Below are 21,892 nucleotides of genomic sequence, written 5' to 3' on the forward strand. Positions count from 1 at the left end.
AACTCAATCATCAAGTTGCAGATGTCACAACAGTAGTAGGCCTGATTACCAATGATGACGAGACAGTCTACAGGGAGGAGGTTAGTGGTGCCATGAAAATAACCTCTCACTCAATGTCAACAAAATAAAGGAGCTGATCGTGGACTGCAGGAAACAGCAGAGGGAACATGCCCCTATCCACATCGACGGGGCCGCAGTGGAGCAGGTGGAAAGCTTCAAGTTCCTCGGCGTACACATCACTAACGATCTGAAACGGTCCACCCACACAGACAGTGTGGTGAAGAAGGCGCAATAGCGCCTCTTCAACCTCAGGAGGCTGAAGAAATTTGGCTTGGCCACTAAAACCCTTACAAACTTTTACAGATGCACAATTGAGAGCATCCTGTCGGGCTGTATCACCACCTGATATGGCAACTGCACCGCCCGTAACCGTAGGGCTCTCCAGAGGGTGGTGCGGTCTGCCCAACGCTTCACCAGGGGCAAACTACCTGCCTTCCAGGACACCTACAGCACCTGATGTCACAGGGAGGCCAAAAAGATAATCAAGTACATCAGCCACCCGAGCCACGGCCTGTTCACCCCATTATCCCCAAAACCCCATCAGTACAGGTGCATTAAAGCTGTGGCCGAGAGACTGAAAACCAGCTTCTATCTTAAGGCCATCAGACTGTTAAATAGCCATCACTAGCCGGCTTCCACCCGGTTAGGCAACCCTGCACCTTAGAGGCTGCTGCCCTATGTACATAGACTTGGAATCACTGGCTACTTTAATAATGGAACACTAGTCACTTTAATAATATTTAAAATAATGTTTACGTACTGCTTTACTCATCTCATATGTATATACTGCATTCTATTCTACTGTATTTTAGTCAATGCCACTCCGACATTGCTTGATCTAATATTTAAATATTTCTTAATTCCATTATTTTACTTTTAGATTTGTGTGTTGTTGTGAATCATTTCTAGATATTACTGCACTGTTAGATAATACTGCACTGTTGGAGCTAGGACCACAAGCATTTCGCTACACCCGCAATAACATCTGCTAAATATGTGTATGTGACCAATAAAATGTTATTTGATTGGGTGACAGACAGTGCTGTGTTTCTAGTGGAGGTGGCGGACCATAGACCCGTTTAGAGCCTCAACCCAGAGACTGTTTTGGACATGGCTGCCAATGAGGAAGGCCTCTGGGTTTTGTATGCCACCATCCAAGAGTGAGACGCTTAACCTGGCTAAGATGGTCTGAGACAGCCTGGATATAGAGCAGATGTGGGACACATAGTGTCCTCGGGAGAATGTGGAGGCAGCCTTCGTAGTCTGTGGGATGGTCTATGTCAGGGCTGCCCAATCCTCTTCCTGGAGATCTTCTGTCCTGTAGGTTTTCAGTCCAACCCTAATTTAGCATATCTGATTCAGCTAGTTAAGGTGTTGTTGAGCAGCTAATTAGTAGAATCAGGTGTGTTAAATTAGGGTTGGACTGAAAACCCACAGGACGGTAGATCTCCAGGAAGAGGGTTGGGCAGCCGTGGTCTACAACACCAGGAAGCCAAGTCGTTCCCAGATGCAGTGTGTACTTGATGTGAAAGATATGGTAACCAGTGAGGAGGCTCCTCTCTTGTACCAGGAGGTATGTAGCCCACACCAGTCTGAAGTACAACCCTCAGGAGAAACAGATCTATGCCTGGGACGATGGCAACCAGATCCTATACCAACTGTCCATTAAAAAAAAAAAAAGTAACCTTTATTTAAATAGGCAAGTCAGTTAAGAATAAATTCTTATTTTCAGTGACAGCCTAGGAACAGTGGGTTAACTGCCTTGTTCAGGAGCAAAACAACAGATTTGTACCTTGTCAGCTCAGGGATTTGATCGTGCAACCTTTCAGTTACTAGTCCAACACTCTAACCAGAAGGCTACCCTGCCACCCCATGAAGAGGAAGCTAATGGTTTAAGTGGCTACAGTGGGTACTTTAGTACAAATACTATTGCAAGGGAATGAATGGAACATATTTTAATGTAAAGACAATCACTGGAATGGAGAGTTTTTTGTTGGTACCAACCAACCCATTGTCCATACTGTAATACTTGTCTCTCAGAAAATTCTTACTTAACATTACTGTAGGTGCCCATTATCAAACATATTCCTACAGTTTGATATAAAGTATTTTCGAATTGTAATATTATGTCTGCAACAACTGGATTGATTAGGGGCACAGATCAGAAACTGTGTATAAGTTAAAGCCTTGATCGAGTGTATGCCCCAGCTACCCTCAGTTAACTTGGCTATTTATAGTCCATGTTTTGTTTTATACTAAACAAAATATAAACTTAACATGCAACAATTTCAACGATTTTGCTGAGTTACAGTTTATATGAGGAAATCAGTAAATTGAAATAAATACATTTGGCCCTAATATATGGATTTCACATGACTGGGCATTGGAGCAGCCATGGGTGGGCCTGGAAAGGTCTGGTCTCAGACGATCCCATAGGTGAAGAAGCCGGATGTGGAGGTCCTGGGTTAGCGTAGTTACACAGGGTCTGGGGTTGTGAGGCCAGTTGTGAGGCCAGCCAAATTCTCTAAAACAACGTTGGAGACGGCTTATGGCAGAGAAATTAACATTTGATTTTTTTAGCAACTGCTCTGGTGGACATTCCTGCAGTCAGCATGCCAATTGCACGCTCCCTTAAAACTTGAGACATCTGTGGCATTGTGTTTTGTGACAAAACTGCAAATTTTAGAGTGGCCTTTTATTGTCCCCAGCACAAGGAGCATCTGTGTAATGATCATGCTGTTTAATCAGCTTCTTGATATGCCACACCTCTCAGTTGGATGGATTATCTTGGCAAAGGAGAAATGCTCACTAACAGAGATGCAAACAAAATTGTGCACAATATTTTTGAGAGATAATATTTTTGTACGTATGAAACATTTCTGCGATCTTTTACTTCAGCCTCATGAAACATGGGACCAATACTTTACATGTTGTGTTTACATTTTATAGTTCAAACCATTTTCTCTTTCCTGCTGCTTGGTCCCTTTGTTGTACACTTTGAGATACGTAGTTGTGAAATTGACATTCTCCAGCTAAATTATAAGTTCACCTGCACAAAGAATACAATTATTTCACTAAAAAGTTCAATCTTAGGTGAAATCTTAAAATTAGAATAAGTACTCCATGTTTTGAACACAACTTTACACCACCATAATTCAAAACATGTCTTCTGTTGCTGCAATACTGCTCATGAATTAAATGTTATATATATATATAACAACAGATACAATTATAGTTTTTTTGATCAGTTTATTACACATTGGACCTCATATTATGAGTCATAACGAGTCAGGATTTAAAAGCAACCAAAAATAAAACCCTTATCTGAACTAACAACATTTGGCTTCAATTACAAGAACAGTAGTCAAACAGTTATATTACAAGTACAAATCTTCAATACAAAATTGGAAAGTCAGAGCTATCCAGGAGGAATGGAAGGGATACAACATCATATTGAGGAACATAACGATAATAATAATAGCCAAAGCAATAAGGTCTTTAAAACAGTCCATAAACTGAGGCTAAATCGATTTAGTATGATACCTACTATGGAAACAAACACACTAGGCTATATTATCAGAACATAAGATCATCATCATTATTAAACGCACGTTACTGAAACAGAGGAAGAACCAAATCTACAGTCAGTTATTTCAACAATTTTTGTCAAATAGAAACAAACTTGGGAGTCAGGTATCGGTACAGAAATGTTATGAATCTAATCAAGAATGTAACCAGCAAGTGTATACCTATATACTGTATGTGAGAACAACTGAAGAATCACACTGAGCAGATAAAAAGACCACCTTTAGACAGGTGCCTCCTGTCTAAAGCCTCACTACTGTTATTTTACTGCTGCTCTATAATTATTTATTTCTTTATTTCGTATTTTTTTTAGGTATTTTTCTTAAAACTGCATTGTTGGTTAAGGGCATGTAAGTAAGCATTTCACTGTTGTATTGTGCGCGTGTGAAAAATAAAATTTGAGTTGATTTTAGTGGTGTGAGGGAATCCAACAATCCAACAAACTGTAGTGAATCAGCTATCAGGAGTCTGCCAGTAATGGCAGGAGGAATCTTAGCAGGATTGTAACCAGTACTGTAACTACACATACTATGTGAGGAAACCCAATTAATCATATTGTGCAGAAAGAAACAATAATGGTGTGAGGGAATCCAACAAGTGACTCATTGAATTGCGTCTCACCAACTGCCAATTAGAGAAATGACTGACTCACTGCAAGACATCGGCCTTTGACTATCTATTGGCTAGTTTCCCCCGCACTATCCGTCTGTCTGTCTGTCTCTTAGACAGTGTAGACAAAGTAAACAAGGTTAACTCCTGATCTCTCTAGGAGGAATAGCTAAAACAGTGATCTATTGTGTGTCTATTTAGTTCATTCACTTTAACCATTTTCCTTGTTCACTTTTCCCATGGTTCTTCCATATCCTCTCTGTTTGATTTATACCATCTTAAAACATGCTTCTGCTCTGCAGCTGTGGTCAGGCAGAAGCCACCTTGTCATGACCATTTTAGATTTTATTATCATTGAGTTACAATTACCTCTTTGATTCACAAACAACTACTACCATACGATCAGTGCCAAAGTTCTGTAGACAGAATGCATGGAGAAAGAAGCTTCAGTTTAGAGCACTCAAGGGATAAACGTAGAGAAGAATGCTACTCAGAAATGCTCCTCATGTACTACAAACAACACCCATTTCCTGATACCCACATTATAGGCAGACCTGCTTTCAAACATGTGCTCGCCAATGTCAAATCAAAACACTGTCACGGTCAACATAAAACAACATTGATAAAGATTCCTGATTTGTATTACATCTTACATAACCCAACTGGGATAAACAAGAATCCTTCTACTCAAATTGAAGATATTACTAAAATTCCTCTCTCAAATGGTAGCCTACTTTCAGTTGCACATTGTATTATTAAAAAACATTTGTAATCCATGATGTATTTGTTCTAATAATTGAAACAATTACAGAAAATAAGAAAATAATAAGTCTCACTGGAAAGAAAATATTAATTTTGATGATTGACATTACTTTCCTTATTTTTGTCACAGAGCAAATTATAGTCTACCTTTGCTACAAGCACATTTGGCACCAAAAACCTATACACCAATCAGTTTGTTTTCTTTTGTCTGTTTAATACATATTTGGCTATTGAGAGGACATCAAATATTAGGTTGTACTGCACTCATCATAGTACCACAATGTAGAAATAAATAGAAATATTACAAAGCCATCATAATCAAACATTAGACCCAATAGTACACATGTATGGCATACAATAGAAGTAGCTACATACATGACTGCCTACATGTAAAGGCCGACTAATTGGATTTTGTCGAAGCATTGGGAAAAGGGTTCAATAATGCAAATCATTTGTTTGGATTCAGATCAAGCTCCTCAACAATATCAAATAAACTGGTCCTTGTATGAAGGGCAGATTCAGAGTCAGCTCATTACAAACCACTAGTTTCCATGGTGCCTCATGATAGAAAATAAATATAAAATGAATAGTTGATTATTGGTCCCCCGAGGGTGATGTTCTCCTCTTTTCGAGGAGAGTTCTGAACACTTAAGGATAAGGAAAACTCCCACAACACAACAATACTAGATATACAGTGCCTTGCAGAAGTATTCATCCCCTTGGCATTTTTCCTATTTTGTTGCATTACAACCTGTAATTTAAATGGATTTTTATTTGGATTTCATGTAATGGACATACACAAAATAGTCCAAATTGGTGAATTGAAATGGAAAAGATTACTTGTTTCTAAAAATTCAAAAAAATAAAAAACGGAAAAGTGGTGCGTGAATATGTATCCACCCCTTTGCTATGAAGCCCCTAAATAAGATCTGGTGCAACCAATTACCTTCAGAAGTCACATAATTACTTCAATAAAGTCCACCTTTGTGCAATCTAAGTGTCAAATGATCTGTCACATGATCTCAGTATATATACTGTAAAGGGTGCGTGTTGGTGGCAGGGAAGTCAGGTGCAGGAGAACAAACTTGGTATAAATGGAGTCGTTTAATAAGTGCTCACAAAACTCCAAAATACCAAAATATACAAAATAATAAAAGTGGGTACAAAACCCGTCGCACACCAACACATAACTTGCACATAACATACAATCAAACAATCTCCGACAAGGACATGAGGGGAAACAGAGGGTTAAATACACAACATGTAATTGATGGGATTGGAACCAGGTGTGAAGGAATACAAGACAAAACCAATGGAAAATGAAAAATGGATCAGCGATGGCTAGAAGGTCGGTGACGTCGACCGCCGAACGCCGCCCGAACAAGGAGAGGGACCGACTTTGGCGTAAGTCGTGACATATACACCTGCTCTGAAAGGCCCCAGAGTCTGCAACACCACTAAGCAAGGTGCACCACCAAGCAAGCGGCACCACGAAGATCAAGGAGCTCTCCAAACAGGTCAGGGACAAAGTTGTGGATAAGTACAGATCAGGGTTGGGTAATAAAAAAATATCTGAAACTTTGAACATCCCACGGAGCACCATTAAATCCATTAAATTATAAAAAAAAATTAAGAATATGGCACCACAACAAACCTGCCAAGAGATGGCCGCCCACCAAAATTCACGGACCAGGCAAGGAGGGCATTAATCAGAGAGGCAACAAAGAGACCAAAGATAATGACTTAAAGATTGCTGTACACCAGCGGAACCCATCCAACTGGAAGGAGCTGGAGCAGTTTTGCCTTGAAGAATGGGAAAAAATCCCAGTGGCTAGATGTGCCAAGCTTATAGAGACATACCCCAAGAGACTTGCAGCTGTAAGTGCTGCAAAAGGTGGCTCTACAAAGTATTGACTTTGGGAGGGTGAATAGTTATGCACGCTCAAGTTTTATGTTTTTTTGGTCTTATTTCTTGTTTGTTTCACAATAAAAAATATTTTGCATCTTCAAAGTGGTAGGCATGTTGTGTAAATCAAACGATACAAACCACCCAAAAATCTATTTTAATTCCAGGTTGTAAAGCAACAAAATAGGAAAAATGCCAAGGGGGGTGAATACTTTCGCAAGCCAATGTATATCTACTTTGTATTCTGGTGGGAAATACAAACTTTACATTAGCAGATAGAGGACTGTGCTGTACAGTTCAAACCAACCCCAGAGAACAGAATACAATAAGAAGGTGCTGAAGATGTGTAATACGTTCAGCTGACAGAGAAAAACTATGGGAGCAGGAGTAATGAGAATACACTCTCCGATGGAATAGGCAAGGGCACCAAGACTAACAAGGAAAAAAACAGGAGGGAGAGGTAAGGGTGGTTCAGAGTCTGTATGCTATTTAACAATTTTTCATTCCATAGAAAGACTCTCTCAGGAGGCGCTACGCACCAATGGTGTTGCAATGTGCTTATATGATGTGTTGCACATATTTTTTTCTTTATGACCCTCTATAAACTTGATGAACACTATTTGACTGGTCTAAACCATCCCTTTAAGTTCTGCTCATTACTCCTGAACATGTAATGGTTTACATTGAGAAAATATTCAACATAGGTACTATTGTGAAATATGTTTTTTTGTTGTTGCCTTCTTTGGCTTGGTTAATATGACAATTAATGTTTGTTAAAAGAACTACACATTTGTTTGTGCCTCAGTGTTTTTGTTACTGCCACACAATATTAGTAGATAGATAGTAAGGGCAGACGGCTTTAGATATTCCTTAGGTCAATCCAGTCTTTCATTTCCTATCTTTAGGAAAGCAACAGATTTTGACCAACTGATCCAATATAAAGTGACAGCTTGTAATGACCACTGACTGGCTTTCTCACTATGTTTCCCCTATTCTCTCCTATTGTTTCCTATGTTTCCCCTATTCTCTCCTATTGTTTCCTATGTTTCCCCTATTCTCTCCTATTGTTTCCTATGTTTCCCCTATGTTTCCCCTATTCTCTCTCTCTCTCTCTCTCTCTCTCTCTCTCTCTCTCTCTCTCTCTCTCTCTCTCTCTCTCTCTCTCTCTCTCTCTCTCTCTCTCTCTCTCTCTCTCTCTCTCTCTCTCTCTCTCTCTCTCTCTCTCACTGTGTTGAGCAGAAACTTCAGTATGTTGGACCAAGTCCCTGTAAGAGAACTGTGATCACATTCATTTGGACTCAACCCATAGATAGATACACTCGGAACCGGCAGTCTGTTGTTCCACTCAGACAACAAGCTCCCCCTTTGGGGACTCACTTGATGAGAGAAGCTCAGGATAAAACCAAACCAAAGCACCCTAAGTACTGGGATTGACTCCAGATCAGTAAACCTAAGTTCAACACTTCATGTTGATTCAAAAAAAGCATTGTTACGTCACAAACAACTGACAGCGATGCTGATCCAGGATCAGTTCTTGGAAACAGGATCACTTTGCTGCTACACTTGAGGGAGAGTGAAGACTGAGAAAGAGACTGAGTGGGGTTATGTTTCTCCTCAGGCGCAGGCAGACAAACCAGACAGGATGTAGGATTAGTAGGAGAGAGAGGAGACCATTTCACTAGGCTCACAGGTGGTTCTGCTCAGGGGCTAGAAGGAGGCCTGGGGGAGGGGCAAGAGCCCTGGCTGTCTAAACTGGCCGTCCGCGTTTTCCACTGCAGTACACAGACACACACGTACACGTACACGTACACACACACACACACACACACACACACACACACACACACACACACACACACACACACACACACACACACACACACACACACACACACACACACACACACACACACACACACACACACACACACACACACACACACACACACACACACTTCAGTTAGAAGATAGATATCACACTGTTACAATATCTGACATTGACTATTTATCCTACATGTGATCCTTGAAAAAAAGTCTCTATATTTTTTACTATATGCAATATTCATGCATACGAATTCTTCACACACCGCAGTGTGCTGTATGAACTAACCTCTTTCTCTGATTTCTTGGCCTCCAGTAGGGGGTGCCAGTGTGCAATGGGTTTGCGTGGGTACGCCAGCATCTCGTTCCAGTGGCCCTTGCCAAGCCCCTCAGCACTGCACCCCACACGGTTCACACCAATGATCTCATTGTGACCTACCCTGCAAGGGCCAGACAACACACACAACATCAACACAACAGTACAGCTAATCCTGCTCTTCAGAGACACTACATTACAAAATGCAGGATTGATTTCATAGCTGAATTTGTTTTACAAAATAGAATAAAAAAATACCCTGGGAACACACCAATGTAAGATCTTTGCATCCACATTATAAAAGCTAATTTGGCAAAATGATTTCACCCCATCTCCAACCCTTATAACAAGTATACATTTAGTTATCAGAGGATACGGCTGCAAGATGTAAAGTTAAAAGGGAGAGGTGATAATTAGCAGTTGCAGTTCAGGTGAAGATAAAGCTGAGTTATGGTTAAAAGGAGACATTTCCATATCTCTTGGAGAGATAATGTCTGAAATATAAATGGGATGAAGAAACAACTACAAATGGTAATGGCACCAACAAAGTACAGACCAGAAGGGATCTCTGTTCTTCCACATCATAATCCTGGATCAAAGGGACACACTGGTACAAAACAAGGATCACCTGGCTGATACCCTCAAAGTAGAGTCGGTTCGCCAGTCGGCAGCTGCCACGTTAGTTGATAAAGACTACCCTCAGAGCTTCCATTCAACCAGTGAAGTGAATGTTCTGACTCCTGATCTATTCTTTCTATTTGTTGTGTTTATTTTTATTTTTTAAATAGACATCCTAAGCAGTGTTCTATTCTAGGGGGCGTATTGTGCAAACTACACAGATGCTGAATATTCTGAGAGAACCATCTGAGTTGAATTTTTTGACAGTGCTTGACAGACTGTTACCAAGTAGCTGGCCAAGTGCATGCCACATTTGTCTTATGGATGCCAAGATTAAATCAAAGTGTTATACGCACAAGTCATAGTCCATGACTGAGATGTGCAGGCTGACGTGGTCCATGCTGTCTGGGGGGATGTCGAAGATGATGGCCTCGTTGTACGTGGGGTTCAGAGTGTTCTTCTTGATGGTCGTCTTCTTCTTTTTCAAACGCCTCCCGTCACAGACGAGAGACACTTTGACGTAGGGATCTGAAGTGGAAAAGAGAAAAAGCTATAAGATATAAATCAGGATGTAAATTCTATAGGCGCATTATCTTGAGATTAATCGTGGCGCCCAGAAATCTCCTTGTGTTTTCATCCTTGATTTGAGAAAGAGATTCTGTACATTTACCACCAGAACACTTGACATGCAGCATTATCAAGGACCCCACATGAGGTTTGATACCAACAGGCTCAGAGATAGTTTCTATCTACAAGCCATCAGGCTGCTGAAAACTTGAACTGGACTGACCACCTGCACTGACTCTTTGCACCTTAGCACACATGCACTCGCTCGCTCACTTACGCATACACCCACACAGATATACACTCATCCACTAATCCACATACACAGACACACGCACACACACACGCACGAACACACACAGAGACATACACCCATCAACACACACACACAGACATACACCCATCAACACACACACACACACACACACACACACACACACACACACACACACACACACACACACACACACACACACACACACACACACACACACACACACACACACACACACACACACACACACACATGTTTGTTTTACTATTCTTGTGGGGACCAAACAATTGATTCCCATTCAAAACCCAATTTTCTCTAACCCCTAACCCTAAACCTAACCGTAACCCTAACCCTAACCCTAACCTCAAAACCCGAACTCCTAAACCCTAAACCTAAACTCTAACCCTAATTGTAACCCTAAACCTAACCCATAAATCTAGACTTTTTCCTTGTGGGGACTGGCAAAATGTCTGGTCCCCATGTAACCGATGTGAAATGGCTAGCTAGTTAGCGGTGGTGCGCGCTAATAGCGTTTCAATCGGTGACGTCACTCGCTTTGAGACCTTGAAGTAATGGTTCCCCTTGCTCTGCAAGGGCCGCGGCTTTTGTGGAGCGATGGGTAACGATGCTTCGTGGGTGACTGTTGTTGATGTGTGCAGAAGGTCCCTGGTTCGCGCCCGGGTCAGGGCGAGGGGACGGACGTAAAGTTATACTGTTACACCCACAAGGGTACTAAAACCAAAAACACACAGTGACACACATTCATGCTAGACACACATCCCATCTGCTGATGCCAGACTCGTATTATTATTGCTAAATAATGCACAATTTAAACACTTGCCTCCCAATCCCCCCTTTCCCAAAACACGTGTAAATATTGGACTATAAATTGTGCCTTCCTGCTAAAATGTTTATTCTATTCTACTGAGCCATTTACTTTATGTTCGTATTCTTATCTTGTATTATTTCTTATTGTTGTTGCATTGTCAAGAAGGAACCTGCAAATAAGCATTTTGTTGGATGATGTATATCATGTGTATACTGTACATACGACTAATAACACTTGAAACTTGAAGCATGCAGGTATTGTTTCAGTATGTGAGAACATAACGCTCTTCTTATTAAGCCTGCAGTGACCTCAACATAACTCAACACATACATTTTGATGCTGCAGCGATCAATTTCATTTCCCATAAAGTAAATTTCCCATGTGTATTATACTCCTACGCTACCTTAAACCTAAATATAACAATAACATCCTTGGAAAGGTCTGGAATAAATCTCTGTACATTTGATATTGATGAGTAAACACCTCATGCATTGAAAGCGGAGGAAGCGAAAGCTGCTGAAATATGTTTTAATGGAATAAAGTGAAACATATTGGCGTGGTGAATACTGATTTCAATCTTCATCCATCAGCTCCTATAATCCATTATGCCAGTAAACTAGTCAAATGTAAGCTGCCTTAGATCCATACACAACAATATAAAGAGTGCTTGCTTTGCAACCAAATATGCTTCAGGATACAATTTACTAGCCATGGTTTACTGCACACAGATCCAATTCAATCCAGCAACAATTGGTAGACATTTAAATCCTCAACTGAGAAGGGATGTTAAACTTGCAAAAATGTCATTAACAATGAGCGGAAAAATAATAACAAATAATAAAATAATTGTTTGAAATACATACTACAAGATTTACAACATTTAACGCACAGGGAATGTCACTTGAATTCGCAAGCAAACATATTTCCTCAAATTATATTTGGTTATTGATAATATAAACTGAATATGGAACAGCAGATTGTTATCCTACATCCCAAATGGCACCCTGTTTACTACATAGTGCACTACTTTCAGCTCTTTGTAGTGCACTATATGGGAATGGGTACCACCTGGGACACACCTAGATTAGAATAAAAACACTGACTAAAACCTCAGAGAAATTAGTAGTTGTAGGTGACATCTTCCTATTGCCAGTGGTGAATATGAAAAGATTCTCACAGAAACAAAGCTCAGCACTAGAGAGGACTTCCCTTCGTTTGCTCTTTTTATTCAATATTTGATAACATCTATAATTTGATATGTTACAGCCGGGGTTTATTTTCACTTTGACTTATGAAAAACAATGAGTGCACCATCACAAATGTGCACGAGCGCACACACACACACACACACACACACACACACACACACACACACACACACACACACACACACACACACACACACACACACCCACGCCCACGCCCACGCCCACGCCCACGCCCACGCACACGCACACACACACACACACACACACACACACACATACAGCTTGCCTACCTGAGTATCCAGTGATATCCATGGCCTTGAGGTTCCTGCACTTGATGACGGTAAGAGTGAGTCGTCCTGCGGTTGGCAGGTAGCATAGTGAGAACATGATCTCTCCCAAGTCTACACTCTCCTGTGGGAACAAACAGAGAAACAAACGGATGTGACACACATCACTGGAAGGATGCCTTCAAGCCCTACTTGCGCAAGGGCAATAACATTACGATGGAAATGGATTGTGAAGCCAATGCTATTCCAAAATCCCTCAAGAGATATTGGTGTGAAGCCTGTCATCACAAACAGAACTGAGTATCTAGCTCACACTGAGGAAGTTGTAGAGACAAATCTGCAGGACAGTGAAAAATGTCTACTTTATGGCCACCTGTGGAGTGTTAAGCATTTCAAATGTAATGTTAGTATTTAATGTGGAGTGTTAAGCATTTAAACTGTAATGTTAGTATTTAATGTGTAGTGTCAAGCGTTTAAAATTTAATGTTAATATTTAATGTGGAGTGTTAAGAGTTTAAAATGTAATGTTAGTATTTCATGTGGAGTGAAAGTTTCGTTCTCAGTCTGTCCCGGGGTGTTCTGACTAAGCTTCGTTCTCAGTCTGTCCCGGGGTGTTCTGACTAAGCTTCGTTCTCAGTCTGTCCCGGGGTGTTCTGACTAAGCTTCGTTCTCAGTCTGTCCCGGGGTGTTCTGACTAAGCTTCGTTCTCAGTCTGTCCCGGGGTGTTCTGACTAAGCTTCGTTCTCAGTCTGTCCCGGGGTGTTCTGACTAAGCTTCGTTCTCAGTCTGTCCCGGGGTGTTCTGACTAAGCTTCGTTCTCAGTCTGTCCCGGGGTGTTCTGACTAAGCTTCGTTCTCAGTCTGTCCCGGGGTGTTCTGACTAAGTTTCGTTCTCAGTCTGTCCCGGGGTGTTCTGACTAAGCTTCGTTCTCAGTCTGTCCCGGGGTGTTCTGACTAAGCTTCGTTCTCAGTCTGTCCCGGGGTGTTCTGACTAAGCTTCGTTCTCAGTCTGTCCCGGGGTGTTCTGACTAAGCTTCGTTCTCAGTCTGTCCCGGGGTGTTCTGACTAAGCTTCGTTCTCAGTCTGTCCCGGGGTGTTCTGACTAAGCTTCGTTCTCAGTCTGTCCCGGGGTGTTCTGACTAAGCTTCGTTCTCAGTCTGTCCCGGGGTGTTCTGACTAAGCTTCGTTCTCAGTCTGTCCCGGGGTGTTCTGACTAAGCTTCGTTCTCAGTCTGTCCCGGGGTGTTCTGACTAAGCTTCGTTCTCAGTCTGTCCCGGGGTGTTCTGACTAAGCTTCATCCCATGAACATGCATTAAGGTTGGTGAGGTTCTAATCACTTTAAATGGGCTATGGTGAGCCCCCCCCCCCCCCCCCCCCCATCTGACTGAGAATTCCCATGACTCGGGATGGGATATGGACTTAATGTCTCAAGCACTTAAGGCTGATTTAGCCTAAGCACTCCAATGGTAGAGGGAATTTGGTTGATGAAGACAAAGTTGGATTCCGTGCAGTAATATGAGCTCACAGCAAATGTGTCATAAAATACTTTCTAGTCCAGAGCATCTTAGAAGTCTAATGTGGTACATGACCTGTATGCAATATTGACATTTACAGTTATGAAATGGAGCTAATGAATCATTGTGAAGACTTCAGTAATGTCAGAACAGTTATCTTACGCACTGCTCCCTTGCCCTCTCTGTCTGGAGACAGTATTACCTGTTATTAATGCCTCCTCTTTGTAAAACAGTATTGCTTTTCACGGCACCAGTGCAGGTTTGCAGTAGTCAAAGGGCCAGGATTAAAACTGGGGTGTGGTGCGAAGGCAAGGGATGCAAGTGTCAGTGTTATGAGGGAAAATGCTACATTTAGGGTTTGAGCCAGGATTAGAGTTTAGATTTAAGCTGATTCTCAAGCAATACGGCCCCAACCATTCACTTCCTCTGAGTTTGTGATCAGACACTATCATTTATCACTTTATCACCACAGGATGAAACAGTCGATACAGTAGGCCTACCTATAGATGTATTAATCAGGCTTACCTAAACATTTATGCATCATGCGGCCTATGATTAGTGAGAAACCCCTCTCAAAATAGTTCATATGGATCATGCTCTAAGACACTGCCTACAGTCAATAAGTCTTCCACCCTGCCCTCCTCCCAGCCCTCGGCCCCCTCTACACTCTTGATGTTCCTGATGCCAGTGGGTTGGTGTTATTGATGCATCCCCCATTTGTAAACAGTACTTTCATTCAGTCCAAGGCTCATATAAAAGGTAGGCCTAGTACATGCACCTCCACCCCTTTATGCCTACTACTACATCCGCAACGCAACAATTACATTTAGAACCGTCCTTGTCTGTCTACTATATACATTACTTTATATAAGACGGTGGTTGAGGGAGTTTTGGCTGGGCGTCCTTGTTCAATAATATGTGTTTGTTAAGCAACGAGCCAACTGCTTTCTGCCACTTTAGCAATAACTACTGGATTATTGAACTGCCCTCCAAAAGCAGCTGAAGTCCAACAATACGGGCCAAATAAAGTAATCTGACAGAGGTACCCCTCAGACCAGAGAGCTGCCAGAGTGATGCCAGAACGATGCCAGAGTGATGTAGACTCCAATAGAATCCAAACTGATGCCAACAGCATAGTGCACTATTCATCAAGACATCCTCAGGACACCATCCAAATAGAATTACTGTCAAATATAATGACCACTTCAATATCTCGTTGGAGGGCTCAATTCTTTTGCCGAGACAGTTTTATGACCTTTGCGATGATTACAAGTACTTTTTATGCCTTTAGCTTATAATTACTGTCATTTCATATGACTTGAATAAATTCTTACTTCAACAAAAGATTTATGACATGCTGAACTCACATTTGTTCATAATTTTTTGTTCTGGTGGGGGGGGGGGGGGGGGCATATGATTTGAATGAGATTATTATAACTGGTTTCAAATATAAGTAATGTTAACTCTAGGCTGGTCAGCACGAACAGATCTGGGATCAGGCTATGTCGACTCTGCTTTGAGTCAAAGACAAACAGACAGACGTTCTTACAGTTGTGGCGTACTGAATGTCCCTCCAAATGTCTGTCTCCCTGGAGAGGTCTGACGTCTCAACAAGGTTATCCACCACCACCTCCCCGATCATATCATGTCTGGAGAACCTGTCAAAGTCAAACACACTCATGTGGAGCTTCCTAACAGCCAGCTCATCATAAGGCACGGGGAACTGGAAGGACTCGTCAAACGTGGGGTTGAGCGTCTTCCGGTGGACGCGCGTCTGGAACTTCTTGCGATCTGGGAGAAGATAGATTTTAACGTAGGGGTCGGAACTGCCGCACAGGTCCTTGGCGGGCAGGTCGAAGGCCTTGAGGATGTTGACCAGGAGGGCCTCATTGTCATAGTCGTACTTCAGGGAGAAGTTGATCTTCCCACAGTTCTTGGCGTTGCTGTTCTTGGCGGACTCGTCTGTATCCAAGGTCTTCTGTCTGTAGAGTTCTGGTTTGATGCGTCCGATGCTGGTGGGCTGCTCGTCCTCATCCGCATAGTCGTTGCCCAGGTCCAGGCTGATGGACTGCATCTGCCTGGGCAGGTGCCTTTTGAATGAGCTGTGTCTGCAGAGACAGAAGAGAGGAGGGAGAAATATGAGAACCCCACTAAACCATTCAGCCTGTAGTAGCGACAGGCGGTGTGTAAAATGGCAGAGAGAGAGGAGAAGAGGGAGAATATGAACAGCTTCATTGTGGCATCTGGAAAGGTCAGTGTTTTGAAAAATTGCTTGAGTGCCCAGCAGGTGAATTCAATTCCAAGTGGTTTCTCGAATCTTAATAGTGTTTCTGCAACCTAGAACTACATGGTCCCCAATTCAATTTATCTTAGTCAGTAGTATAACTTGTCCTACTCTTAGGGGGCTGTTATTCAGGATGGGTATGGGTATTTCAAGACAACAGAGCACAGAGATTATGTTATTGAAAAATAATTAGAGGTATATCCAATAATTAGACCCCCGTTATAGTTGTGGCCATGTGGAATAATGTCTGTGGGGTTGTTTTACTGGTGAATTTATGCTTTTAATTGTATTGCATTACTCATCATGAAGTGGTCTGGAGATATTAACCTTATATTAAATGAACAGCACCAAATGGCTCACAGGCAAAAAGTAACACAAGGGCTTTGGAGGACTGAAACAAATTGAAACATAATTGTCTTTTTCACTATGATAATCATGTACATTTTTTATTTTTAAACAGCTGTGGAATAACAAATTGAATTCAGATAAAAGTTAATTCCTAACTTTGTTAGTGCCGTTATTTGTGCCGTTATTTGTGAGGTCCTTATGAAGTTTCTTTATAACTGACTATAGATATTTCTGCTGACTACCTGACCCATTCAGTTTTCTGACCACGCCTCTGTGTATGTGTGTACTGTACTGTATGTGTGTGTGTGTGTGTGTGTGTGTGTGTGTGTGTGTGTGTGTGTGTGTGTGTGTGTGTGTGTGTGTGTGTGTGTGTGTGCACGCGCGTGCGTGCGTGTGTGTGTGCGCATGCATGTGTGTGTATGTGTATGCATATGTGCATGTGTGCATACGTGCTTGTGTGTGTGCATGTGTATGTGTATGTGTATGTGTGTGTGGCAGTGAAATACGGAAGTGGATTCAGGTAGATTAAACGTTGGATTTTCTATCTTTGTTGCCATTATGTGGAGATTTGGCCTGTACTGTCCCTGTGTACACGTCAGGTTCTTTAAATTTTAATATTTTTATTATTACCAGAGCCATTCAATTTTTCTGACCATGCCTCTCGGTGTGTGTGTGTGTGTGTGTGTGTGTGTGTGTGTGTGTGTGTGTGTGTGTGTGTGTGTGTGTGTGTGTGTGTGTGTGTGTGTGTGTGTGTGTGTGTGTGTGTGTGTGTGTGTAAGTGTGTGTGTCTATGGCTGTGGGTGTGGGTGTGGGTGCTGACCTGGTGGAGGAAGCGGGCTCAGTGGCTTGCCGCTGCATGCGTTGCGTGCGCCTCAAAAAGTGCTCCCTCATTGAGAGCTGCACCTCGGCGGGGATGTCAGGCGATGTGTGGCTTATCTTCACAGCAGCCTCTAGGAATCCCATGGAACCCATCGGGTCTTTCACCTTATCCGTAGCCATGGTGACCGGTGACTTTTGCTGGTTGGGGCTGGGGAGGAACTTGTGCTGGTTGTGGTGGAGGGGGTGAGGAGGGTGGAGGTGGAGGTGGAAGGGAGGGCAGTCGTCTGGGGGACCACAGGCTGGAGTGAGGGCTGCAGAGTTGGAAGAGAGGGCCGCTGCCTCTTTATTCCGCAGATAAGGCACCCAGCACAGCTTCCAGGAGGCAAAGGCACAAAGAGTCAGCAGGACCAAGCCACACACCACAAACACACCGAGGAGGAGGCCAAAAGTGACGTCTGGAGCAGAGCCGCAAGGACCAAATGCAGGATCACACAATATGGACAAGCAGATGGTGGTAACAGTGAGAGAGAAACAGAGAGAATCAGAGTCAATTAGATTGAAATACAAAATATGGCACAGTAGATTGTTATGGTGCAGTGCTGCAACACAGTAACACAGTAGATTGATATCGCAGTATCAGTGACAATGAAACACTGGCGGTCTGAAAGATGGACAGCCATATGTTTACTGTCAAACCTGTTTTCGTAAGATTGATGATCATATTATACATTTGTCTGCAGTCATTGGTGTATACATGTGGATGCTGAATACATAAAGCTCATCCTTAAAGCAGTAAAAAGATACGTAACACACACTTTGTTAGCCTTGCAACTGAGTTAAAAAGTAATTACAGTTAACTCTGATAAATGATAAATAATCTATTTCAATAGCAACGAAGCCTATTGGGAGATGTGCTACAGTGTCAAATGCTCTCTCTGGAGATAGTTTGTGTGTGGTGTATATCTGTATGTGTGTGGATATGAAAATGGGTATGGGGTGCGGTGGGCTTGGAACAGCCTCTCAAACTAATTAATTTGTCAATATTATGAATATGTTTTCTGGAAGAACAAATGGGATCTAAAGACCTGGAGAACCACTAAGAATGCTAGCAGGCAGCACCAAGGACAAACATTCATTTTAAAAAATTGAGAAGATGAAGAAAAAACACCACATTGTTGGCTTGGTTCGCCCCGGGGGATACTTGCCAAAGCATTATAAATTTATTCTTGATGAAATGTAATTATCTTTCTCCACCTGATACTTGCCAATGTTTCCATACTGTGGAAAATGTACTTTTATCTATTTGGGTTTCACTGCAGCGTTCATCCAATGCTGCTGCACTCTTGATTACCCTGATTTATCTGCAATAATTCACACTGAAGAGTTTCAGAGCATCTTGCTGCTTTCTGTTTTATTCTGACTCCAATCTCAACATACTGTCATTCCCTGCTAACCATTAGACCTGCTTCAAGGCAGATTCAATTTGTTCCTTTTAGAAATTCAGCTGGCTCAACTGTTACTCAGTTTAATGTACAAACATGAGCATATGTTAAAAAAGAACACTGGAGGTTAGATTCTGTTTGTTCAACAGTTACATTATAGCCTTCAATATGTATATGATATTCATATTTATACAGGGAGATTTGTAAATGGTTCAAATGAAACATGGGTTGAATGTCCAGTTTTTGACAATCATCAATATGGATCATTGCTTTATTTGTTTTATAGATTTGATCCTTTCCAAATTCTTTCACACTCTACATCAAACTCTAAGACAGTGGTATTGCAGTATTATTAGGTATAATGAAGATCTCTTTACGCATGCCTTATGGTTTTTATAATACAGTTGTAACTTTCAAATGTCCTCAGATAACTCCAAGTTTCAAGATGTGCATTTTTACTCAAATGAAAAACTCTCATGTTCAGAACTCTCCATCAAAGCATTTTGTAAATTGGGTCCAGTTCGGAGAGCTTTGGGCTTATCCAAGATGGAGCCTGGATTTCCTAGACATGGGGATTTGTGCCTCTACTCTGAGAGGATTTCAACATCATCCCCAGCCATGACTCCTCCTTGTCATATCCCATTTCTCCCAGTTCTTCACAAAGGACAGTGTTAACTGACCTGTCACTGGCACATTTCTCGTTAACTGTGACAAAAAATGCGAAGATTGTAGATTGATGGTTTATGTAGGCTATCTGACCAGAGCATAGAATGGAAGTTTTATGTAGCTGAAATGGTATATGATGGCTTTGGAATGTATAATGTAGCTGTTTCATGATATGTAACCACTCATGATATTTAACTCATTATCAATTTGTTGTTATTATACAAAGTACTTAATTTCCCAATAATGACAACATAATCGCACATTTGATCATTGGAACCTGGAAGCAAATCTGAGTGTGCTGATGGTCTGTCATGAGAGACCATTGCACAGTAGATCATTGGCATACAGTAAGCAGAGCTCTATTTGATGGGTAATGTAATGTTCACAATAGAGACAATGGAGTAGGCCAACAGATATAGACAGTGAGCAGTGAATTTCCATTTGCTCTGTGTGTGTTGTAATGTCCACATTAGAGACACTCAGCATTGGGGAGTAACGGTTTATCAAAAAACTCTAACTGTAATTCGTTATGTTACCAACAAAAATATTGTAATCAGATTAAAAAGTAGATGATTATGTCTCTGAATAATTTTTAATTCAATTTGACACCTTTCTGTTTTCTCAATGACATTCAAATAAGCATTGAAAAAAGTGTAAATTGAACATGACACAATAAATGCGTTTGATGGATCATGGGAAAAGAGCAGGAATAGCAGTGACGTGTACTAATGGATGACAAGGGAAGCCAGGCTTCCCCAAAAAATTTACAGAGAAAAAAAGATAGCAACTAATGTATCTTTAGTTTCTCTGTTTTTCATAATTTTTTGGTCCAAAAGAGTATGACATTGTAGTTTCGGCTATTTCAGCCACAGACAGGTGTATAAAATCGAGCACACCGCCATGCAATCTCCATAGACAAACATTGGCAGTAGAATCACCTTACTGAAGAGCTCAGTGACTCTCAACATGACACCGTCATAGGATGCCACCTTTCCAACAAGTCAGTTTGTCAAATTTCTGCCCTGCTAGAGCTACCCCAGTCAACTGTAAGTGCTGTTATTGTGAAGTGGAAACGTCTAGGAGCAACAACGGCTCTGCGGCTAAGTGGTAGGCCACACAAACATGAACAGGACCATTGAGTGCTGAAGCGCGTAGCGCGTAAAAATCATCTGTCCTCGGTTACAACACTCAACACTCAGTTCCAAATTGCCTCTGGAAGCAAAGTCAGCACAAGAACTGTTAATTGGGAGCTTCATGAAATGGGTTTCCATGGCCGAGCAGCCACACACAAACCTAAGATCACCATGTGCAATGCCAAGCGTTGGCTGGAGTGATGTAAAGCTGGCCACCATTGGACTCTGGAGCAGTGGAAATGCATTCTCTGGAGAGATGAATCACACGTTTCACCATCTGGCAGTCCAACGGACATATCTGGGTTTGGCAGATGCCAGGAGAACGCTACCTGCTCCAATGCATAGTGCCAACTGTAAAGTTTGGTAGAGGAGGAATAATGGACTGGGGCTGTTTTTCATGGTGCGGGCTAGGCCCCTTAGTTGCAGTGAAGGGAAATCTTAATGCTACAGCATACAATGACATTCTAGATGATTCTGTGCTACCAACTTTGTGGCAAAAGTTTGGGGAAGGCCCTTTCCTGTTTCAGCATGACAATGGCCCATGCACAAAGTGAGATCCATACAGAAATGTTTTCTCGAGATCGGTGTGAAAGAACTTGACTGGCCTGCACTGACCTAACCTGGCCGTGACCTCAACCCCGTTGAACACCTTTGGAAAGAATTGGAACGCCGACAGCGACCCAGGCCTAATCACCCAATATCTGTGCCCGACCTCATTAATGCTCTTGTGGCTGAATGGAAGTAAGTCCCCTCAGCAATGTTCCAACATCTAGTGGAAAGCCTTCCCAGAAGAGTGGAGGCTGTTATAGCAACAAAGGGGGATCAACTCCATATTAATGCCCATGATT

General features: G+C 41.9%; 1 protein-coding gene and 1 pseudogene across 1 annotated transcript in view; one reads left to right on the plus strand and one right to left on the minus strand.

Annotated features, from left to right (window-relative positions):
- Positions 1–1,074: 1,074 nt before the first annotated feature.
- On the plus strand, positions 1,075–2,966 carry LOC139556871 (olfactomedin-like protein 3B; annotated as a pseudogene).
- A 1,127-nt stretch (positions 2,967–4,093) lies between these two features.
- Positions 4,094–21,892, minus strand: part of LOC139557653 (synaptotagmin-6-like) — a 97,659-nt gene continuing 79,860 nt past the window's right edge. The window contains exons 3-8 of the mRNA XM_071372726.1: positions 17,805–18,258; positions 15,902–16,460; positions 12,843–12,963; positions 10,034–10,205; positions 9,033–9,183; positions 4,094–8,694 (exon numbers count right to left, since the gene is read on the minus strand). Coding sequence (XP_071228827.1) covers positions 8,623–8,694; positions 9,033–9,183; positions 10,034–10,205; positions 12,843–12,963; positions 15,902–16,460; positions 17,805–18,258 — 1,529 coding nt within the window. The 3' untranslated portion in view covers positions 4,094–8,622. The remainder of the gene's footprint in view (positions 8,695–9,032; positions 9,184–10,033; positions 10,206–12,842; positions 12,964–15,901; positions 16,461–17,804; positions 18,259–21,892) is intronic.

The sequence above is a fragment of the Salvelinus alpinus genome, chromosome 28 (genome assembly GCF_045679555.1).
Source record: "Salvelinus alpinus chromosome 28, SLU_Salpinus.1, whole genome shotgun sequence".
Classification (NCBI taxonomy): domain Eukaryota; kingdom Metazoa; phylum Chordata; class Actinopteri; order Salmoniformes; family Salmonidae; genus Salvelinus; species Salvelinus alpinus.